The sequence below is a fragment of the Helianthus annuus genome, chromosome 9, assembly GCF_002127325.2.
Source record: "Helianthus annuus cultivar XRQ/B chromosome 9, HanXRQr2.0-SUNRISE, whole genome shotgun sequence".
Lineage (NCBI taxonomy): Eukaryota > Viridiplantae > Streptophyta > Magnoliopsida > Asterales > Asteraceae > Helianthus > Helianthus annuus.
Genome location: NC_035441.2, coordinates 18,851,934 through 18,870,555, shown reverse-complemented (window position 1 = coordinate 18,870,555; position 18,622 = coordinate 18,851,934). Strand labels below are relative to the sequence as shown.

Sequence of the window (18,622 nt, the reverse complement as noted above, 5' to 3'; positions counted from 1 at the left end):
AGATGGACCACCAATTGTCTTCCTCCCGGTAATTTCCATAAAACGTTGTGCTCGACGAACAGCACTTGCCATAGCCCAACGAATATCGATCAGCTCCATTTCTTCAGGATCTATCTGGTCATAATCTTCCTTCGTCAGATTTGTGTTCCCGATCTTACCAGCCACCAACCCTTCATATGATTCCAACACAGACGCCAAGAATACCATTTGTTGCTTAGCCGACTCCTCGTCAAAATTCTGTGCATTCTTCAAATCTATTGCGATGTTGCATGAAAACTTTGCATCAGAATGACTTGCAGATGATGAAGATCCACTGTGATAACCACTGTGGTTTCCACTGCTTTGACTGCTTTGACTTTCTTTGCTTGCTGTCGACACATTCTCAGCAGAAAATGCAGTCTTGGGAGACGTTGCTTTTGGCATCATGCTTTTCGGATAGTATAGATCCAAATTCTGTTGATAAGATGAGTGATTGAATTTGTACGTCTTCTTCAGTTCCAATTCGTGACTTTCAAGTCTCTCAATCACCAAATCTGGTTTCAACTTTTCAGGAGCAATAGTGTTCTTTAACATCAACGCATAATATCTCCAATCCAACTCGTCTGGTAATGAATCGAACAGTTTGTCAACAAGTTCTTCATCAGAATATTTGATACTATGTCTTGCCAATTCCAGCTTCAGATGACCGAACCTTTCTATCATTTTACAAACTGACTCATTCTTAAGACACCCGAACATGTCAAACTCTTTCCTAAGCAGTTTCATTTTGTTTTTCTTGATTTCTTCACTACCTATACATTTCTTTTCTAACTTCTTCCAAAGATCTTTTGCATTCTTATAATCTATTAGTGAGATTATATCTTCACGAACAGACTGAAATAACAACGCTATACACTTCTGTTCGGCTACAAATGAATCAATCTCATCAGATGAAGTTAACATTTCACCGGATTTATCTCCATGTTCATAGCCGTTCTTCAAACTCTTCCAACTAGCAAAAGCAAACGCCATCAACCGGTCTTCAAACTTTCTCGACCATCTACTGTAATCTTCGATAGCCATTAGCTTAGGGGGTTTGTTGAACGTTCCAAACGCACTTTCCGATTCCCAAGCTTCCTTTTTCTTCACAACCGTCGAATTTTCATTTGTATTACTTGACGAAGTATCATCGTTTCCGGTATTTCCTGCAAATGCGTACATATCGCTGAAAGGGTTCAAGAAAATATCATCCATTTTGAATATACCTGCAAAATCAGCCAACACTTAGAAAAATTTTGAAGTTTTGAACAATAACAAATTCAAACGGAATAGTTTCAAACGGAATGGTTTCAAACGAAATGACTCTCTTCAAACAAAACCCCTTTCAAACGATAATCACTTTCAAACTGAATGGTTTCCCTCAAACGAACTACTTCTCTTCAAACGGAATGGACTATTCCGTTTAAGATAACAGTAGTTTCAAACGAAAGCTCTTCAAACGATACAATTTCAAACGAAAGCTGTCTTGACCGTTTGAAAACACACCACTTTCAAACGATAAGTTCAAACGGAACATTTATTTTCAAACGGAATCCATTTTCAAACGATTTTTCAAACGGAATGTCAGTTTCGAACTATTGTTCAAACGAGAGTGTCAATTTCAAACGAAATGAATCAGTTTTCAAACGGACCACCTATGTTTCGTTCAAACGGAACCCTGTTTTTAGTCTGTTTTTACCACTTTTACGTTGAATTTTGATTCAAAACTTTCAAGGATTCATTATCAATGTGTTTCGTTTGATATGTGAACGTTTCAAGTCATTTTAACCGTGACAACTAGTTCAAATCAGAAAAGAAAGGTAGAAGTGAGATAATCCGATGATTTCAAGCTGAATTTGGTATGAACTCCTCGTCCTGAGCTCTGATACCACTTGTTGGACCGTTCCGGTGACCTTAAATGTCAGTAAAGGTAGTTCATCTTAGTTTACAGAGGCGGAAGCAAAGTAAACCAAGTCAAAAACAGCTTGTTCTTTTCAATCTTTCTTTCTATTACTATTTGTGAGCTTTTACAATGATTTTAACAGAAATTCGGCAGCACCTTTGCTCACACATACATACACGCATCTGTTCTGTCCGTTTGAAATGATCTCCTGTTTATAGATCCAAGCCCTTCCGTTTGAACATGACATGTCTTGTTCAAACGGACACTCCTCAAACGACCAGACATGTTCAAGCGGTCAACACTAGTTCAAACGGTCAGGGTGTCTTTCAAACGGACTGCTCTCCTAAAACCTATACAAACCCTAATCTAATCACTATTGTTCACTCGTTAAACCTGTCTAGACATAAGACTCGATAAGACATAGTCAGCAGACACTCAGTGCACCAACACGCAATATCAATGTAAAAAACAACACCTTTACCAAGTTAGTCACTTGTTCGTCACATTGTGTTTTATCACTAAAACACACTATTATGATCACATCTAGTATCCAACATCAAATGCAGTAAACCACAGTACTATGATCAGACTTTAAAAAAACACATAACAAAACACACTGAATACATGTATATGCAGGATCTAATCACAATGTAGCTTTAACACATCAGTCTTTAAAACAATATCAATGTCACACCCCCAAAATACCACCCATGGAAAACCCTGCTAGGCATGTGACAAACCAATAACGAGCCACTAATCATGTTGAACCAATCACAAGTTTAAAAATGAAATTGCCAATTAATAATGAAAAGTACCATCAATAAGTTTAAATTAAAACCAACATGTTCAACGGAAGCAAATAAAAGAAATCGTAGTTTAACTGTTTCAAAACCATCGTATCATATCACTAATTCCAATGCATGTATCCATCCAGTTCGACCCATGACCACTCCAGCTACACCAGACAGCAAGTTCCAATCCAAGACATCTAACGACCTGCGAGCATGCAACAAATGTATCAGACAACGCTGGTGAGTTCATAGTTTTACGAAAACGTTGATTCCCAAGTGTTTAGTTTAGTCCATTGAATATAATGTTGGCAATACCTCGGATACAAGACGGCTCCTGATTTATTTTGCCCTTTCCCCAATGCTCCTATCAAAGCATTGGTCATGACTAGGTCATTAGTTCACACCCGTCCTCTCCGGTATGGGGTGAGGGTGCCAAACCTAAGTAGCGCTACCAACTAATACCCTGTTACCTCTCTGGTAACAAACAATAAGGAGGGACTTTAACGGTGATAGGATGAGTATATTATCCAACATTCTCGTTTTTACCCAAAAGACTTATCCCTCCCTGGGATACCCACTGACTGTCCCAACCACCGGGACGCATGCTCAAGAGAGATGAACTCACCTTAGGTTTGCTCGGTAAGACTAGATATTCGTTTACGTTCACAGTTGGTCAACCAAGTCCTAATATGGTTACCATTAAGAATCAGTGTTACATGTAATTAACCACATATTCTACACATGCAATAAACAAGGATCGTATACGCATTTACACCGAACGTCTCACGTGTCATAACAGTAATTCACGTATTTCTTAGCGCTCATCATGTATACGTAGTGACATACAAGAATCACACATGTTCTATGAATCATAACAGTTTACCATGCAACATGTCCGTCAGTTATCATCATGAAATCTCATAATAGTTAATATTTCATTTTGTTATTCACACCGTGTGCAATTTAAACAAGTTAGTGGCCCACCCGAGAGTGCTCAACCCAAGAATCTAGCTTACAATTCATATCAGTTCAAGGTCCATTAACCCGCACCCAACCAACCGAACCCAAACTCTCGCCAAGGTGTGGCCCATTTCCGTTGGTTCGGCCTGCTGATACACCTAGGCCCAAAATCAGTTCGCACAATAATTTGTTATTTCTCGGTCCATATTCAGTATATGACCCAATAGTTAACACATAAACCCCATGAGATGCTTATCCAAGCACCCTACCCGACCCAAAACATCGAGTCCAAACCCAAACCACGTCCCTTATACCCGTGGACCCTTAACTCTCGTGGAGCCCAACAACGTCAGCTCGAAACCCACGCAGCTGAGGCTGGATCCACGGCCCAGATGCACCCCAGGCTCACCTGGGTGTGCGGCCTGTTTTGCTGCTACGTTTTAATTCACAAAAGAGGCCCAACTCATGTGTAAGTGGGGCGGTGTTTTGGTGCGATTCATTAACGCCTTTGGTCCGGGATATGTTTCACATTCAACATCCTGATCAATTAGATATCAACTAATATTTCATGAACTTTCAATCAGAACATAATCTGGATTAAGCACATAACCACTATCATCTAGACAAATAATCCTAACCGAATCTCACAATTATCCCTCTAGTCAATCGACAAGATCAATTAACACAAATAATGATGAATATTCCTAAATCATGCAACATTCATTTACTAGCATACTGTAACCTAGGTCAACTCATCTTGATTTACAGCCCAATCATGATTCGGTGCTACTCATATTTATGCAACTACCTAACCACCAAGATCCCTATATCATGCACACAGTAATACGCAATCATCACATACAAGCATGATTTAGTCACAACAATCGATACACTACACATGCATGACAGATACAAGCATGATTTAGTCACAACAATCGATACACTACAGATGCATGACAGAAGGTTTTGATTCAAAACGTAAAGAGAGATTATACTAACCAAAGGAGTTAAGGTATAAGATGAACCCGACGTAAAGCTTCACGAGGGGGGGGGGTACCTTCTGCTGTCCCAATCCAAGTGAGGGGTGGGGGGTTATTTAGGGTTTGCAACTAATTAAAACATAACACCTAGTTTACGTATATAAGGAGAAAAGGAAGGTTGGGCCGAGAAGTTGCAAGCACAAAGAAATAATATAAGGGTATTGGGTCGGGATAGTTTATAAAATGGTAGCCCAATAATATTTGTGGTGGGTGCGGGCCACATACCTAAGTGTGTAACAACACATAGAGCTATCGTATGTTTTAGTTTACGCTCGAAAGAATTATATCAGTATAGAACACGTAACGAGAATTTAAGATCACAAGATTACACGTCACTAACCTTGGAAGTTCGGTTGTCACATCATCCCCAACTTGAAAGAAATTTCGTCCTGAAATTTGATAAGTAAGCACAGAGGAGTGAAGTGATAAATAAAGATTGCTGTAGGTTTTCCTTAGGTACCACATCATCCCCAACATGAAATGGAATTTTGTCCCGAAATTCACCAGTAGTACCAGAATTAGATTGATCATCAGGAAAAAGTTAAGGATACTTGAGTTTCGTCTAATCCTCGCACTCCCACGTGAACTCCGGTCCACGCCTTGAGTTCCAACGAACTCTTACAATCGGAATTCGACCACGCTAATGAATCTTGATATCCTAGTCCATGATTTCAGTAGATTCCTCAACAACTGCAACCTGTCATTAACCTCAGACCTAATAAGAGTATCACAAGCGTTTCATCGGACAAACACTGCCTTAGATTCGAGACATAAATTATACCATACACGTTATCCAATTCGTCGGGTAACCAATTCTTTCCAGAATTCTGAATAACTCATCGTAACGTAAATTAAGCTTGCCACGCTTCCCAAGCGTACCACACCCTCCTAGGGTGAGATTTTCAACATGATACGATCATCTACAACGAACCCCCAGTGTTTCCTAAGCTTATCGTCTTTCCTGACGGTCACTCGATGTCGCCAAACAATTTCCGGTCCAAGCAATCTTCCCTAGAGTTTCAAGTACAAGTCCTGGACCCGTGTTTAGGTTATCATCCACCTCAATCCACGAAGAGATTGGCATTATCATCCATGCAATGCCCCAAACAGGGTTGTTTGAATACTAAAAGGGTAATAGCTATGGTAGAACTCAGCCAAAAGTATACGTCCTTCCAATTTACACTAAGTTAATCCCACACATGCTCGCAGCATGTCTTCGAGTGTGAGGGGGGGTTTTACTCAAACCGTTCGTCCTATGATAATAAGTAATGCTCATGTCTAGATGTGAGCCAAGGGTGTTGTGTATCGCTTGTAATAAATCAGGTATAGCTCAAAATCGGAGGTAATAGGAGTTGGCACCTCGTGCCTAAAAGCCGCCTCTCTCAGAGTAACATTCACAAGTTGTGAAGACTCGTCAGTTCCTTGTTTGCAAACAAATGTGTTGGTAACGTGAGATAGTCAACGATCACCTAGGTGATATTGTTTCCGTTTCGAGTTGTAAGTAAACTAGTGACAGAATCCATGTCAGTCGGTTCTCATTTCCATATAGGTGTTTCTAGTTGCTGATACTTCACCTTGACTTTCCCACAAGTCAATCGTCAATCACATACATAGCTAGGTGGGCCTTCGTGCCTGATCACCAGTACAAGATTTATGGATCCTAATATCTCTCATCATAACCCAGACGAGTAGAATATCGAGACCGGTGTGCTTTGTTCAACACGAGTTTCCCTACAGTTGTTGTACAATGAGACCCACATTCGTTCGATGAGGTAGCGAATATCGTCCGACCTGTCAATGGCTGCTTGTCCACGCCCCACATAGGTTTAACTTGCAAATTCTGTTCCTTCAGTTTTCCAGTTTGAATAGAGCGAGTCTGATCAAGTAAGTTAGAGTCGATAATGAGTTGCAATGCTCGTGCACGTCCAGGTTTCACAGTCATAATCATTCAAAAGTTCCATCCAGCGATGCTACTACATGTTTAGCTCTTCCAAACAAAGGTACACGGGAGGCCCTTGTGATCGGTCTAAGTAATGCATTTGGGTACCATCCAAGTAATGCCTCCAGCTCAAATCCGAGATTGTGGCTTCCACCCCAGGGTGTGAGTCGTGCAATTCTTCCTGTTAATCCACCACGTAAGCCATCGCCCTGTCATGTTGCATCGGTGTGTAACTGAGACTCTGATTTGGTCCATCATGGTATACCACCAGATCATCAGTACCCTCGGATAGAAGTGATGCTCATTGCGTTGCAGAGTTAGGTTTCGAAAGTTAACAAGACGCTCTCCTATTGTGTCTCACACGAGTACGCAGCACCCTGCTGTGCTAAAGAGATTAAAGTTGTGCGATCTTTGAAAATCCTGTGATGAATCTGTGATGGTATCCAGGAAAGATCCACGTGTATTCCCAATTTGTTGACTACGTGCCCAAGAAAGTGTACTTCTCGAATCCTGAAGTCACACTTCGGTAGACTTCGCGTTGAGTTGCTCCTCCCCTAAGAGATCTAAGATAAGATACAAGTGTCGTCCTTGGTGTTCTTTACCCCTGGTAGTGATTCTAAACATCGTAGATAAATGAATCTGTCTAATCGAGGTTGACGCATACTACTCATGTGATCCCTGAGGCTGCTGGTGTGTTGGACATCTTAAATAACTTGAACAGAAAATCATAGTGGGCATGTTGGATCTGTAGCGCCGTGTTAGGAATCATCCTTTCCATGGCCTTCCATCGGATGACAGTCCGACCTCAAGTCAGTTCCGGATAGAAGCTCGATCATTGCAACGGATCAAGCAGGTTGTCGATACGAGATAGAGAATGACGGTCTATGGTGGCATCCTTGTGGTAGTCCGTACCCGTGCGAAAGGTCTTTTCCTTCGCTTCCCAATAGAGCTCGGTTTCCCCGAAATGTGGAGCTAGATTGATAGAACTCCCATCCTGTAGTCCCTGAAGTTGATTAGACAGTTTTTGCAACTTTCCAGGCGCTAGACAATAAGGAGTACGAGTAACCAAGGCTGCCTCTGGTCGTGAGATCAATCTGAGACTCTATCTAATCAGTGGTGGAAGTACCTGAAAGTTCCTCAAGTAGCATGCTGAGTGGAATCACGAACAATTGGTGGATCCTCGATCCTCTTTCCTTAGCCCAAACATTAATAACGGTTGTCAACCTAGCGGGGTAGTCCCTCCGTAGACGCTCCTGGCTTTTATTGATGAAATGATACTAACCTTTACACCACACTGATGCTTTAGAACTAACGACGATTTGCCGCTAGGGAGAGGGATACTCAAAATTTTCTCCTCACAGGGTATATCTGCGCGATATCTGGATAGCCAATCCATGCTAATTACTGCATCGAAACTATCAAGGTTAGTAGGAAGACGGTCGATGTCGAACACTTGTCCCACAAGGTCGAGTTTGCATCCCAACGAACATATGAAGTTTCAATTGACTTACCATCAGCCAATTCCACAACCGATTTGGTTTCAAGGAGCATCAAGGTTAAGCAGGACAGGGACGAAGCGATTAGCTACTCATACAAGTTATCATGTTGCTGTTAGGCCTGGCGTCGCCTAAGCCAGTCCTAATTGCCCTTCCATGAGTACCACTTCTCGTGTTGTTGCTACTTCTAGTAGAATTCCCAAAACAGCCAGTGTTCCATGGGTTGTTGGCATCTTGACTCAACATTGGCTAATCCTTGTTGAAGCCACCATCATTTCCATACCGAAAGTCATGATTTGCGTGTACCTTAATGTCATTGTGACTGTTGCTTCTAATGTTGTTGCTCAAAACGGAGTCCTGCGGCCTTTCACCATTAGGGTCCATCCTTTCACATTGCGTGTCACGTCCTAAGGCACTACTCCAGGTGGGGGCAGTTACACATTCCACCATGTAGTCAAATGTCATCGATTGCGTCCCAATTGATTCGTAAGTATTGACTCCCATAAGTCGCTTACTAGGGTTAAGGATTCGATTGAAGCCAATTTGCTGGTGCTCATTGCCGGTAATCAGGGTCGTCCAAATACTGAAGTCGGTAAAATACTACGCTCATCCTCTTGTCCATTGATCTACCAAGTCGATTGAGTAATACACGGTATGTTGCGAGAGTGTTGCAGAAGTGGTTGCACTTCGGAGTCTAAGACGTCAATACATAGAGTTCTAACAAACCAAGAGGAGTGAGAAAGGTATAGACCAATCATTGATGCTGCAACATCCAACTCAGGATGTTCGTACAAGCACCTAACATTCTACCTAGTTTGCTAGGTGTTCAGATGGGCGTACAAGTAATACTCGATAACATCGAGATTCGTAAGAATTTAAAGAGGAGTGAGAAGATCACGTTCAAGTAGGAGACAATCACTGCTATGACTCCTAAAGATTTGTTACGTTTCACACTGTTCGAATAACGGAACAGAACCCCTTTTCACTTGTTAAGTCTAACTGGGACTCACATGCACCCCACATTATTACTATGTGTGCACCCACAATAACATTGTGATTTGCATGCTCATCTTAGTTCCTCCTAACTCATGTCAAATGGTTCCTCAAACTCAGATGTCAAACAAAGAATATCACAAAACAGGGTCACGAATCTCTAGGGTAACACCACACTATCAATCACTTAACACATGCAAGTAATACATGAATTCATACTGTTGTGCTAAACGTGCAATCACATGCAATATCATATGTAAGTGTTCACAAGCTGTGCAGGACAATGAGTAAACGAGAGACGAACCTTGCAATCTGGAGCTGAGTGACATGGTCGCATTCGTGTATTCAGAACTGTTCGGTTATAGTCTGGTTTTATAAAAAACGTTTTTAGAACCAAGTTCACTATAACCAGTGGCTCTGATACCAAACTGTCACACTCCCAAAATACCACCCATGGAAAACCCTGCTAGGCGTGTGACAAACCAATAACGAGCCACTAATCATGTTGAACCAATCACAAGTTTAAAAATGAAATTGCCAATTAAAAATGAAAAGTACCATCAATAAGTTTAAATGAAAACCAACATGTTCAGCGGAAACAAATAAAAGAAATCATAGTTTAACTATTTCAAAACCATCGTATCATATCACTAATTCCAATGCATGTATCCATCCAGTTCGACCCATGACCACTCCAGCTACACCAGACAGCAAGTTCCAATCCAAGACATCTAACGACCTGCGAGCATGAAACAAATGTATCAGACAACGCTGGTGAGTTCATAGTTTTACGAAAACGTTGATTCCCAAGTGTTTAGTTTAGTCCATTGAATATAATGTTGATAATACCTCGGATACAAGACGGCTCCTGATTTATTTTGCCCTTTCCCCAATGCTCCTATCAAAGCATTGGTCATGACTAGGTCATTAGTTCACACCCGTCCTCTCCGGTACAGGGTGAGGGTGCCAAACCTAAGTAGCGCTACCAACTAATACCCTGTTACCTCTCTGGTAACAAACAACAAGGAGGGACTTTAATGGTGATAGGATGAGTATATTATCCAACATTCCCATTTTTACCCAAAAGACTTATCCCTCCCTGGGATACCCACTGACTGTCCCAACCACCGGGACGCATGCTCAAGAGAGATGAACTCACCTTAGGTTTGCTCGGTAAGACTAGATATTCGTTTACGTTCACAGTTGTGACACCTGTGCCTCTGCGACCATCAAACAAAAACCAAATCAATGAAATATTGTGTTTCATACTTGGGATTTGTGTAAACATGTGTATCGTTTGCACATGTCAATTCTTGTTCGATTTCGGGCCTTAAATCTCTTTCTGGAAGGTTATACGCGATCTGATGCGTAAATATAACCAGTTTAATGCAACAAACACTCCAGAATAGTGAAATAGGCTTAACATTTCGTAAATAACCTTTACATAACTTAGAAATAACTTTTGGATGGTTTGTTATGCCGAAATCAAGTTTGTTCGCTTATAGGGACTAAAATCGACAAACTGCGAAAGTATGCCGATTTGAACTGTAGCGAACAATCCGGAACTTGATCATAAGTTAAATATGCCCTAAATATCCTTTACATAGCTTAGAAATAGGCTTTGAGGTGTTTTGTGCGCAAAAATAAACTTTATGTTCATTCAGGGACTAAAAGCGTCAAAAAGTGCATAAGTTTGCATTTTCGCGCATATCTTACGTTCTGAATACATCCGGACATCCAAAAATTTATGTATGCATTAAAATATTTTATTTTAGTGTTTGGCATAAGAAAATTCCATTCGTCGCTTGATTTGGATCGTTTTTGCGTTCGTTACGACTTTCGTCGTAGTTAACCGAACAACGCAACCGTACGACCAAACGAACCGACATCCGACATATTTTTGAGCATATTTTAAGTTCCCTATACTTTAACTTCATATTAGAGCCTTGAAATGAGGTTAACGGGGCTTAAACGTGTCAAAAATGAGCCGAAATGCAAGATTCTGAAGCTCAGGGACCAAAATTAACATTCTGCCATAGTTATCTTAGGAAGGGACCAAAATGAAAAATCTAAATTCTAGCTTTTTCCAGCTGTTCCCCTCATTTGCACATGGTTTTAATGAAACTATGGGCTCCCATGGTTTCACAAAACCATGGGCACATGTGTACGGATGAGATCGAAGCTCGTTTTACGATGAACGATCCTAACGGTTCTAGATTTCCTATATATACCCACCTCCTTTCACTTGCAAAACCCACAATGATCTGATTTTGGCTCTCTAAGTTGAAGTTTATGCTTTATAACTGAGAGTAAATCGGATCATAGCTTGCGGGGACCTTTTGTAAGTATTCTTTCGTTCTTTTCATTCGTTTTTATCGTTAAAGTCAAACTGCGTTTGACTTTCTGCATTAACTAGTTTATGGTCAATGCGAAGTTCGTATGAACTTCATAACGTGAGCGTAATCACGATGGTTATAGTCCCTAGTGACTATACCTACTGATTACCACGTTATCTAGGTGTAGTGACGAGTCGTAGTTTCGGCCAAAATGCGTATTCTTTCGTATTTTGTAACCAAACTACTTTTAGGTATCAAAACCGTTTGTTTTGATACCAAACCTATTTTCTAACTTAGTTAAACATGTTTCGACATGTTTAGCTCGTCACTTTAGGTTTAGTGCTTATGTAGAGTCGTAAGTCAAGCGGACTAAACACCCGCTTAGACTTACGAACTAGACCTGTTTGGTCGATCTTTAGGATCCGACCAAACACATTAGGTGACCATAGTTGTATAGGGAATAAGCTTCCGAGGTTATACCTTATGGTCACTTCATTTAAGTAGTTGTATGATAGGTAGTTTATATGCCTTAGGAAAATTACCAAAATACCCTTTTTAATGCATAATTGATATTTAAGCATATGTAACCCAATCTTTTGTCACTTAACTGATTATGTAACATAATTAAACAAGTTTAGGCATATAATACTTGTCATAGGACTAGTTAGGCGTTCCGAACATGTTTTACGCAAACGACACGTTAAAGTAGCGTAAGCTACCTAAACGGATCGTAATGGGTCATAAGCACTTAGGTTAGGTTTCATTTTAGTATGTGGACTTTGTTAAACCATATCATATGAGTTCCAATACTCATTTGGTTTACGAAACCTCATAGTATCCAATCTCCCGATTTAGGTCCGGTTTATTTATATAGTTACCTATATTAGGAACCGCATGATTCCGTGCTCCCTCTAGCTTGCTTGGTAGTTGTTCAAGACTCCTAAGCTCTCTCAGGTGACTACATAGTCCCCTCTTTTACTGTTTTTCAAACGTTTTGGGGTGAAACACATGTGCCTACTTGTTACTTTCGTGCTTTCTATGTTTTCATATCATATACTTGCTATGTTCATTAGTACACTATTAGTACATGATTTCATTATGTTTTTGCTATGTATGTCCATTGTGTGCATACTTAGTACATTGTTTTATATTACATTTTGCTGCATATGCTCATCCAGCATATGGACACATTAAATTACATTTTGAACCGTTTGTAACTATTTGACTATGTGAACCGTTGTAACTATTTGATTATGTGAACCGTTTGTAACCGTTGAAATATGGGAACCGTTTGTAACTGTTGAACCGTATGAACCATTTGTATCTATTGATTGACATGAACCGTTTGAAATCTGTTTGAAGCGTTGAGTTAGGGAAGTGATTAGGTAATGGGGCGGGTGTAATGTGCTAAAAGCATGGTGGATATGCCGCTGGTACTTCCTATATATAAGTGCTTTTAACACATTATATATCGTTGCGTTATCTAGATCGCTTGGGCAAGGTTATCAAAACAAAGTTATATTGCAAGGTTTTTCTAACGATATATATATATATATATACACACACACTATTCGAGTTTTTATTTCAAAAACGATTTACATTCTAGTTTAACTAAACAAATGTTTTGGAGTTAAGAATCATGGCTATGAGATTTTATAAATTATAACCAACTTGATTTGAGTTGGTTAATCTGGTTGCAATACTATACTTTTCAAAAACAAGGTTTTTAATTAAGTATTGCAACATGCAAACTAGCCATGAATCCGACACTCAACTAAAACCTATGTACTCGCCGGCATTTTTATGCTGACGTATTTTCACATGTGTTTCAGGTACAATAGTTGATGATATTTGATGATGATATTGGTGTATGCTCACATAGGAATGGACAAGGCCTTAGTGACTTAATAACAACGAAAGACTATTTGTTTATGTTTTGTTTCAATTTACAATGTAATGTAATACATTTGATTTAATAAAACGAAACTATTTATTCCATGGTTGTGAAACAATGATTCTGTTACAACACTCCCCGACGTTTCCGCCACGTTTTGTTGTTTTACGTGGTCGGGGTGTGACAGAAAAGTTGGTCAACCAAGTCCTAATATGGTTACCATTAAGAATAAGTTTTACATGTAATTAACCACATATTCTACACATGCAATAAACAAGGATCGTACACGCATTTACACCGAACGTCTCACGTGTCATAACAGTAATTCATGTATTTCTTAGCTCTAATCATGTATATGTAGTGACATACAAGAATCACACATGTTCTATGAATCATAACAGTTTACCATACAACATGTCCGTCGGTTATCATCATGAAATCTCATAATAATTAATATTTCATTTCGTTATTCACACCGTGTGTAATTTAAACAAGTTAGTGGCCCACTCGAGAGTGCTCAACCCAAGAATCTAGCTTACAATTCATATCAGTTCATGGTCCATTAACCTGCACCCAACCAACCGAACCCAAACTCTCGCCAAGGTGTGGCCCATTTCCGTTGGTTCGGCATGCTGATACACCTAGGCCCAAAATCAGTTCGCACAATAAATTGTTATTTCTCGGTCCATATTCAGTATATGACCCAATAGTTAACACATAACCCCATGAGATGCTTATCCAACCACCCTACCCGGCCCAAAACATTGAGTCCAAACCCAAACCACGTCCCTTATACCTGTGGACCCTTAACTCTCGTGCAGCCAAACAACGTCAGCTCGAAACCCACGCGGCTGAAGCTGGATCCACGGCCCAGATGCACCCCAGGCTCACCTGGGTGTGCGGCCTGTTTTGCTGCTACGTTTTAATTCACAAAAGAGGCCCAACTCATGTGTAAGTGGGCCGGTGTTTTGGTGCGATTCATTAAGGCCTTTGGTCCGAGATATGTTTCACATTCAACATCTTGATCAATTAGTTATCAACTAATATTTCATGAACTTTCAATCAGAACATAATCTGGATTAAGCACATAACCACTATCATCTAGACAAATAATCCTAACCGAATCTAACAATTATCCCTCTAGTCAATCGACAAGATCAATTAACACAAATAATGATGAATATTCCTAAATCATGCAACATTCATTTACTAGCATACTGTAACCTAGGTCAACTCATCTTGATTTATTTACGGCCCAATCATGATTCGGTGCTACTCATATTCATGCAACTACCTAACCACCAAGATCCCTATATCATGCACACAGTAATACGCAATCATCACATACAAGCATGATTTAGTCACAACAATCGATACACTACACATGCATGACAGATACAAGCATGATTTAGTTACAACAATTGATACACTACACATGCATGACAGGAGGTTTTGATTCAAAATGTAAAGAGAGATTATACTAACTGAAGGAGTTAAGGTATAAGATGAACCCGACGTAAAGCTTCACGAGGGGGGGTACCGTTTGCTGTTGCAATCCAAGTGAGGGGTGGGGGGTTATTTAGGGTTTGCAACTAATTAAAACATAACACCTAGTTTACGTATATAAGGAGAAAAGGAAGGTTGGGCCGAGAAGTTGCAAGCACAAAGAAATAATATAAGGGTATTGGGCCGGGTTAGTTCATAAAATGGTAGCCCAATAATATTTGTGGTGGGTGCGGCCCACATACCTAAGTGTGTAACAACACATAGAGCTATCGTACATTTTAGTTTACGCTCGACAGAATTATATCAGTATAGAACACATAACGAGAATTTAAGATCACAAGATTACACGTCACTAACCTTGGAAATTCGGGTTGTCATAATCAATGTAAAAAACAACACATTTACCAAGTTAGTCATTTGTTCGTCACATTGTGTTTTATCACTAAAACACACTACTATGAACATATCTAGTATCCAACATCAAGTGCAATAAAACACAGTACTATGATCATTTGTTATGCTTGTATTTCATGCCAAATTTGTAATCTTGATCCATGATTCTAGCTAATCTTGGTACGCAAGATGGTTATTGATAATGGGTTTTAAATAGAGAGAAGGAAATGTGCGAGATTATAGGAGGTGTGTTATTTTTTGTAGTTATTTGATTGATTTAAAACACGGTAAATGACCAGACTACCCCTAACTTGTTATAACAATTAATTAATGACACACAAATATTACAAAAATGCCACAAACTTAATCTCAGCCATTAAACACACTCATTCAATGGCCAGGATCACTTCCTACACTTTGTAGGAAAAACACACTTTGCACAGGAACCCCACTCATATATATATATATATATATATATATATATATATATATATATATATATATATATATATATAGGTAGAGGATCCTGTAAAAAGTGCTCAAAGTGTGAGAAGTGTGAGAAGTGTATTATAACACTATATATAATACTATATAACACCATATAAACACCGTATAACAATATGTAACACCATATAACACTATGTAACACTATATATCATTATATAACAAATATAACACTATAGTTTGTCTGATAGCATGTCTATGATAGATGTATAGTGTTATATTTGTTATATAATGATATATAGTGTTACACAGTGTTATATGGTATTATATGGCGTTACATATTGTTATACGGTGTTTATATGGTGTTATATAGTATTATATATAGTGTTATAATACACTTCTTACACTTCTTACACTTTAGGCCCTTTTTACACTATCCTTACCCTATATATATATATATATATATATATTAATATTTTAAGGCATTAATTTTTTTCTTTTTCTAATAGGAGGGATCTCACTTGTAGAAATCACAACTTTCCTTGTTTTGTTAACTTTTGTTGGTGGAGTAAGAAAATGATAATCTAAGAATGATATATTATTGTGTTGGATACTAATATAAATATAAATAACTTTTTTAAAAACATATAAAATTAACCATTATGTATTTAGTTTACCTGGATCTATCAGTTTTGGATTAAGCAAAACAAGAGTTATTTTTGTGTTTTTTTTTAAACAAAATTGTCATCTTGTGTTATGACTTTATTCTTCATCTTATGAGTTACCACTTTTTGTTTTCTTCTTCTTTTTCACATGTTTTGTTTTATATATTGTAGATTTTTTTTAGAACAATACCGTTATCATTCCACACGAAAAAGGGCAATTACAAAGCAATGGCAGGTAGTCGGGGGCAATAAGTTGCGCCGCCACCCCCTTTTGAATAGAAAAACCAGTTCTACTAAATACAGAGTTTGAAACCTTTAGCAACGAAGAATTACTATTAACGACTTTTTGAACCCGATTCAAAAGTCGCACAGCGTCAGGAGCGAGACCACCAAAGGTATCAAACGAAAACAGGACAAACACATGTTGATTCTCCAGGCAGGCTTTCTCATGTTTTACCACTTTGCTCGCCTCTACCTTGAGCACCGCTTGCCCTACGACAAAGCCCTTGTCCTTGAGCCCGACAAGGGGGGAGACTCCAGTTAGATCTACACAAGCGTGTTTCCCCCCTTCCCATCCAAGATGTCCGTCGGGCGTAAAGTGGACCTCCCCTCTAAGGGGTCAGTCAGGAAATTTACTGGAGCCTCCTTTTTGGCAGAGATCCCGGCCCACTTAAAAACAACACATAACACATCTCTCACCTAATCATGCCGATATTTAAACCCTGGTAGCTCTTTACAGTGGATCGCGTGCTCGCCGAAAGAATCTAAACACGCTTTGCGGCATACCGGACATGGCTCGTCAACTGGAAACAAAGGAATCATCAGTCGGTATCTAAGGATAGCACGGTATTCCACAGCCGACATGTGTTGCCCCAAGCCTTCAATAGGTACGACAGACAGAAAATCCTGAGTATGTGGGGCACGTAGACATTCAAACACAGCTCTTTGCCGAGGGGATAAAACAAACTTCTCTTCAAACCTCTTGACAATTTCGCCATATAAGGCATTCACCAGAATTTTCTGGGATTTAGGAGGGGCGGTGTCTTTAATGTAAAAACCGCAAATATCAAGGTCGGGAAGAGAACTATGCAAAAGGTCCAACGCACTCCTGTAATCGAAGTCTAAAACATCCCCACCACATTCTCGGAGTATGTGGTCTTGTAAACCCCAAGATTGGGCCCTTGAAGCCACGAATGCATATGAAGAGGCATCCTCGGCCGTACAAATCCCTAAGCCTCCGAACCGGGTCGGAGAGAAGCCAACCTCCACTGGAGATCTCCAAAAAAGGCACCCCCACAAACAACAATATCCTCTAATGCTCCCCGGAGGCCTTCATCAAAAACAGAGACAGCTCCCCCGACCAAATAAGGTTGACATGTTCGAAGACCAAACAGTAATTTAGCAACACCCATACAAGAACGAAGCAAGAGGAGCTCGCTCTGAGGGTCCCGTAGGCGTTTAAGGCACCTCATCAGCTCGACTGCACAGTTTGCTCTTTTAAGAGCCATACTACTAATAAACTCTGCATCACGACTAACGACACCCCCCAGGAGTTTCACACCCAGCACCGGCCTCCCAATCCCCCGAGGGAATAAGCCCTCCTGAACCTTTACACCATTGCAGGTTGGCCAGAAAACTTCAATTTTCTTTATATTAAGTTGAAGCCCTAAGGAATGACCCTCAGCTCTGATGATATCTAAAGCATTAGCCACTTGGGTGGCATCTCCAATAAGCGTTCCGTCATCTAGGTACCAGGCGTGAAATAGAAGTTTGCAGCGATCCCTTATTCGGTGAACAAGGGGGTGTAGAACAAGGGCAAAAAGGAGGGGCCCCAAGAGGTCCCCCTGATGAACACCAGTAGTAGACCAAATAAACTCATCCCCCACATATAATCTAGCTGGTTGACCATATAAAAAATCGACCCACGTAGAAATAGAAGGACACCTTTTCCTTACCTCGTACAATAGGGCTGTCGTGTCAACCAAATTAAAAGCGTTTGAAAAATCAACAGTAAGCATAGCAAGAGACCCATCTTGGTGGTACTCATTAAGGAACCTATTCGCACTATGAAGAACGGCCTCTGCCCCACACGGAATACCTACCCAAACTGGAAATCACCAAGGTATTTGGCCATCTCCTTCCCAACACCTTTCATGGCCACCTTGGAGATCACCCTCCTCCAAATCGACCCAACAGCGATAGGCCTAATCCCATTATCTGGTTTGAGAAGAGGTGTAAGAGGAG

General features: G+C 40.0%; 1 protein-coding gene across 1 annotated transcript; it reads right to left on the bottom strand.

Annotated features, from left to right (window-relative positions):
• Positions 1-17,607: 17,607 nt before the first annotated feature.
• On the bottom strand, positions 17,608-18,396 carry LOC110875423. Its single transcript, XM_022123621.1, has one exon. The coding sequence runs from the start codon at positions 18,394-18,396 to the stop codon at positions 17,608-17,610; it is 789 nt and encodes a 262-aa protein (XP_021979313.1).
• Between the last annotated feature and the right edge of the window lie 226 nt (positions 18,397-18,622).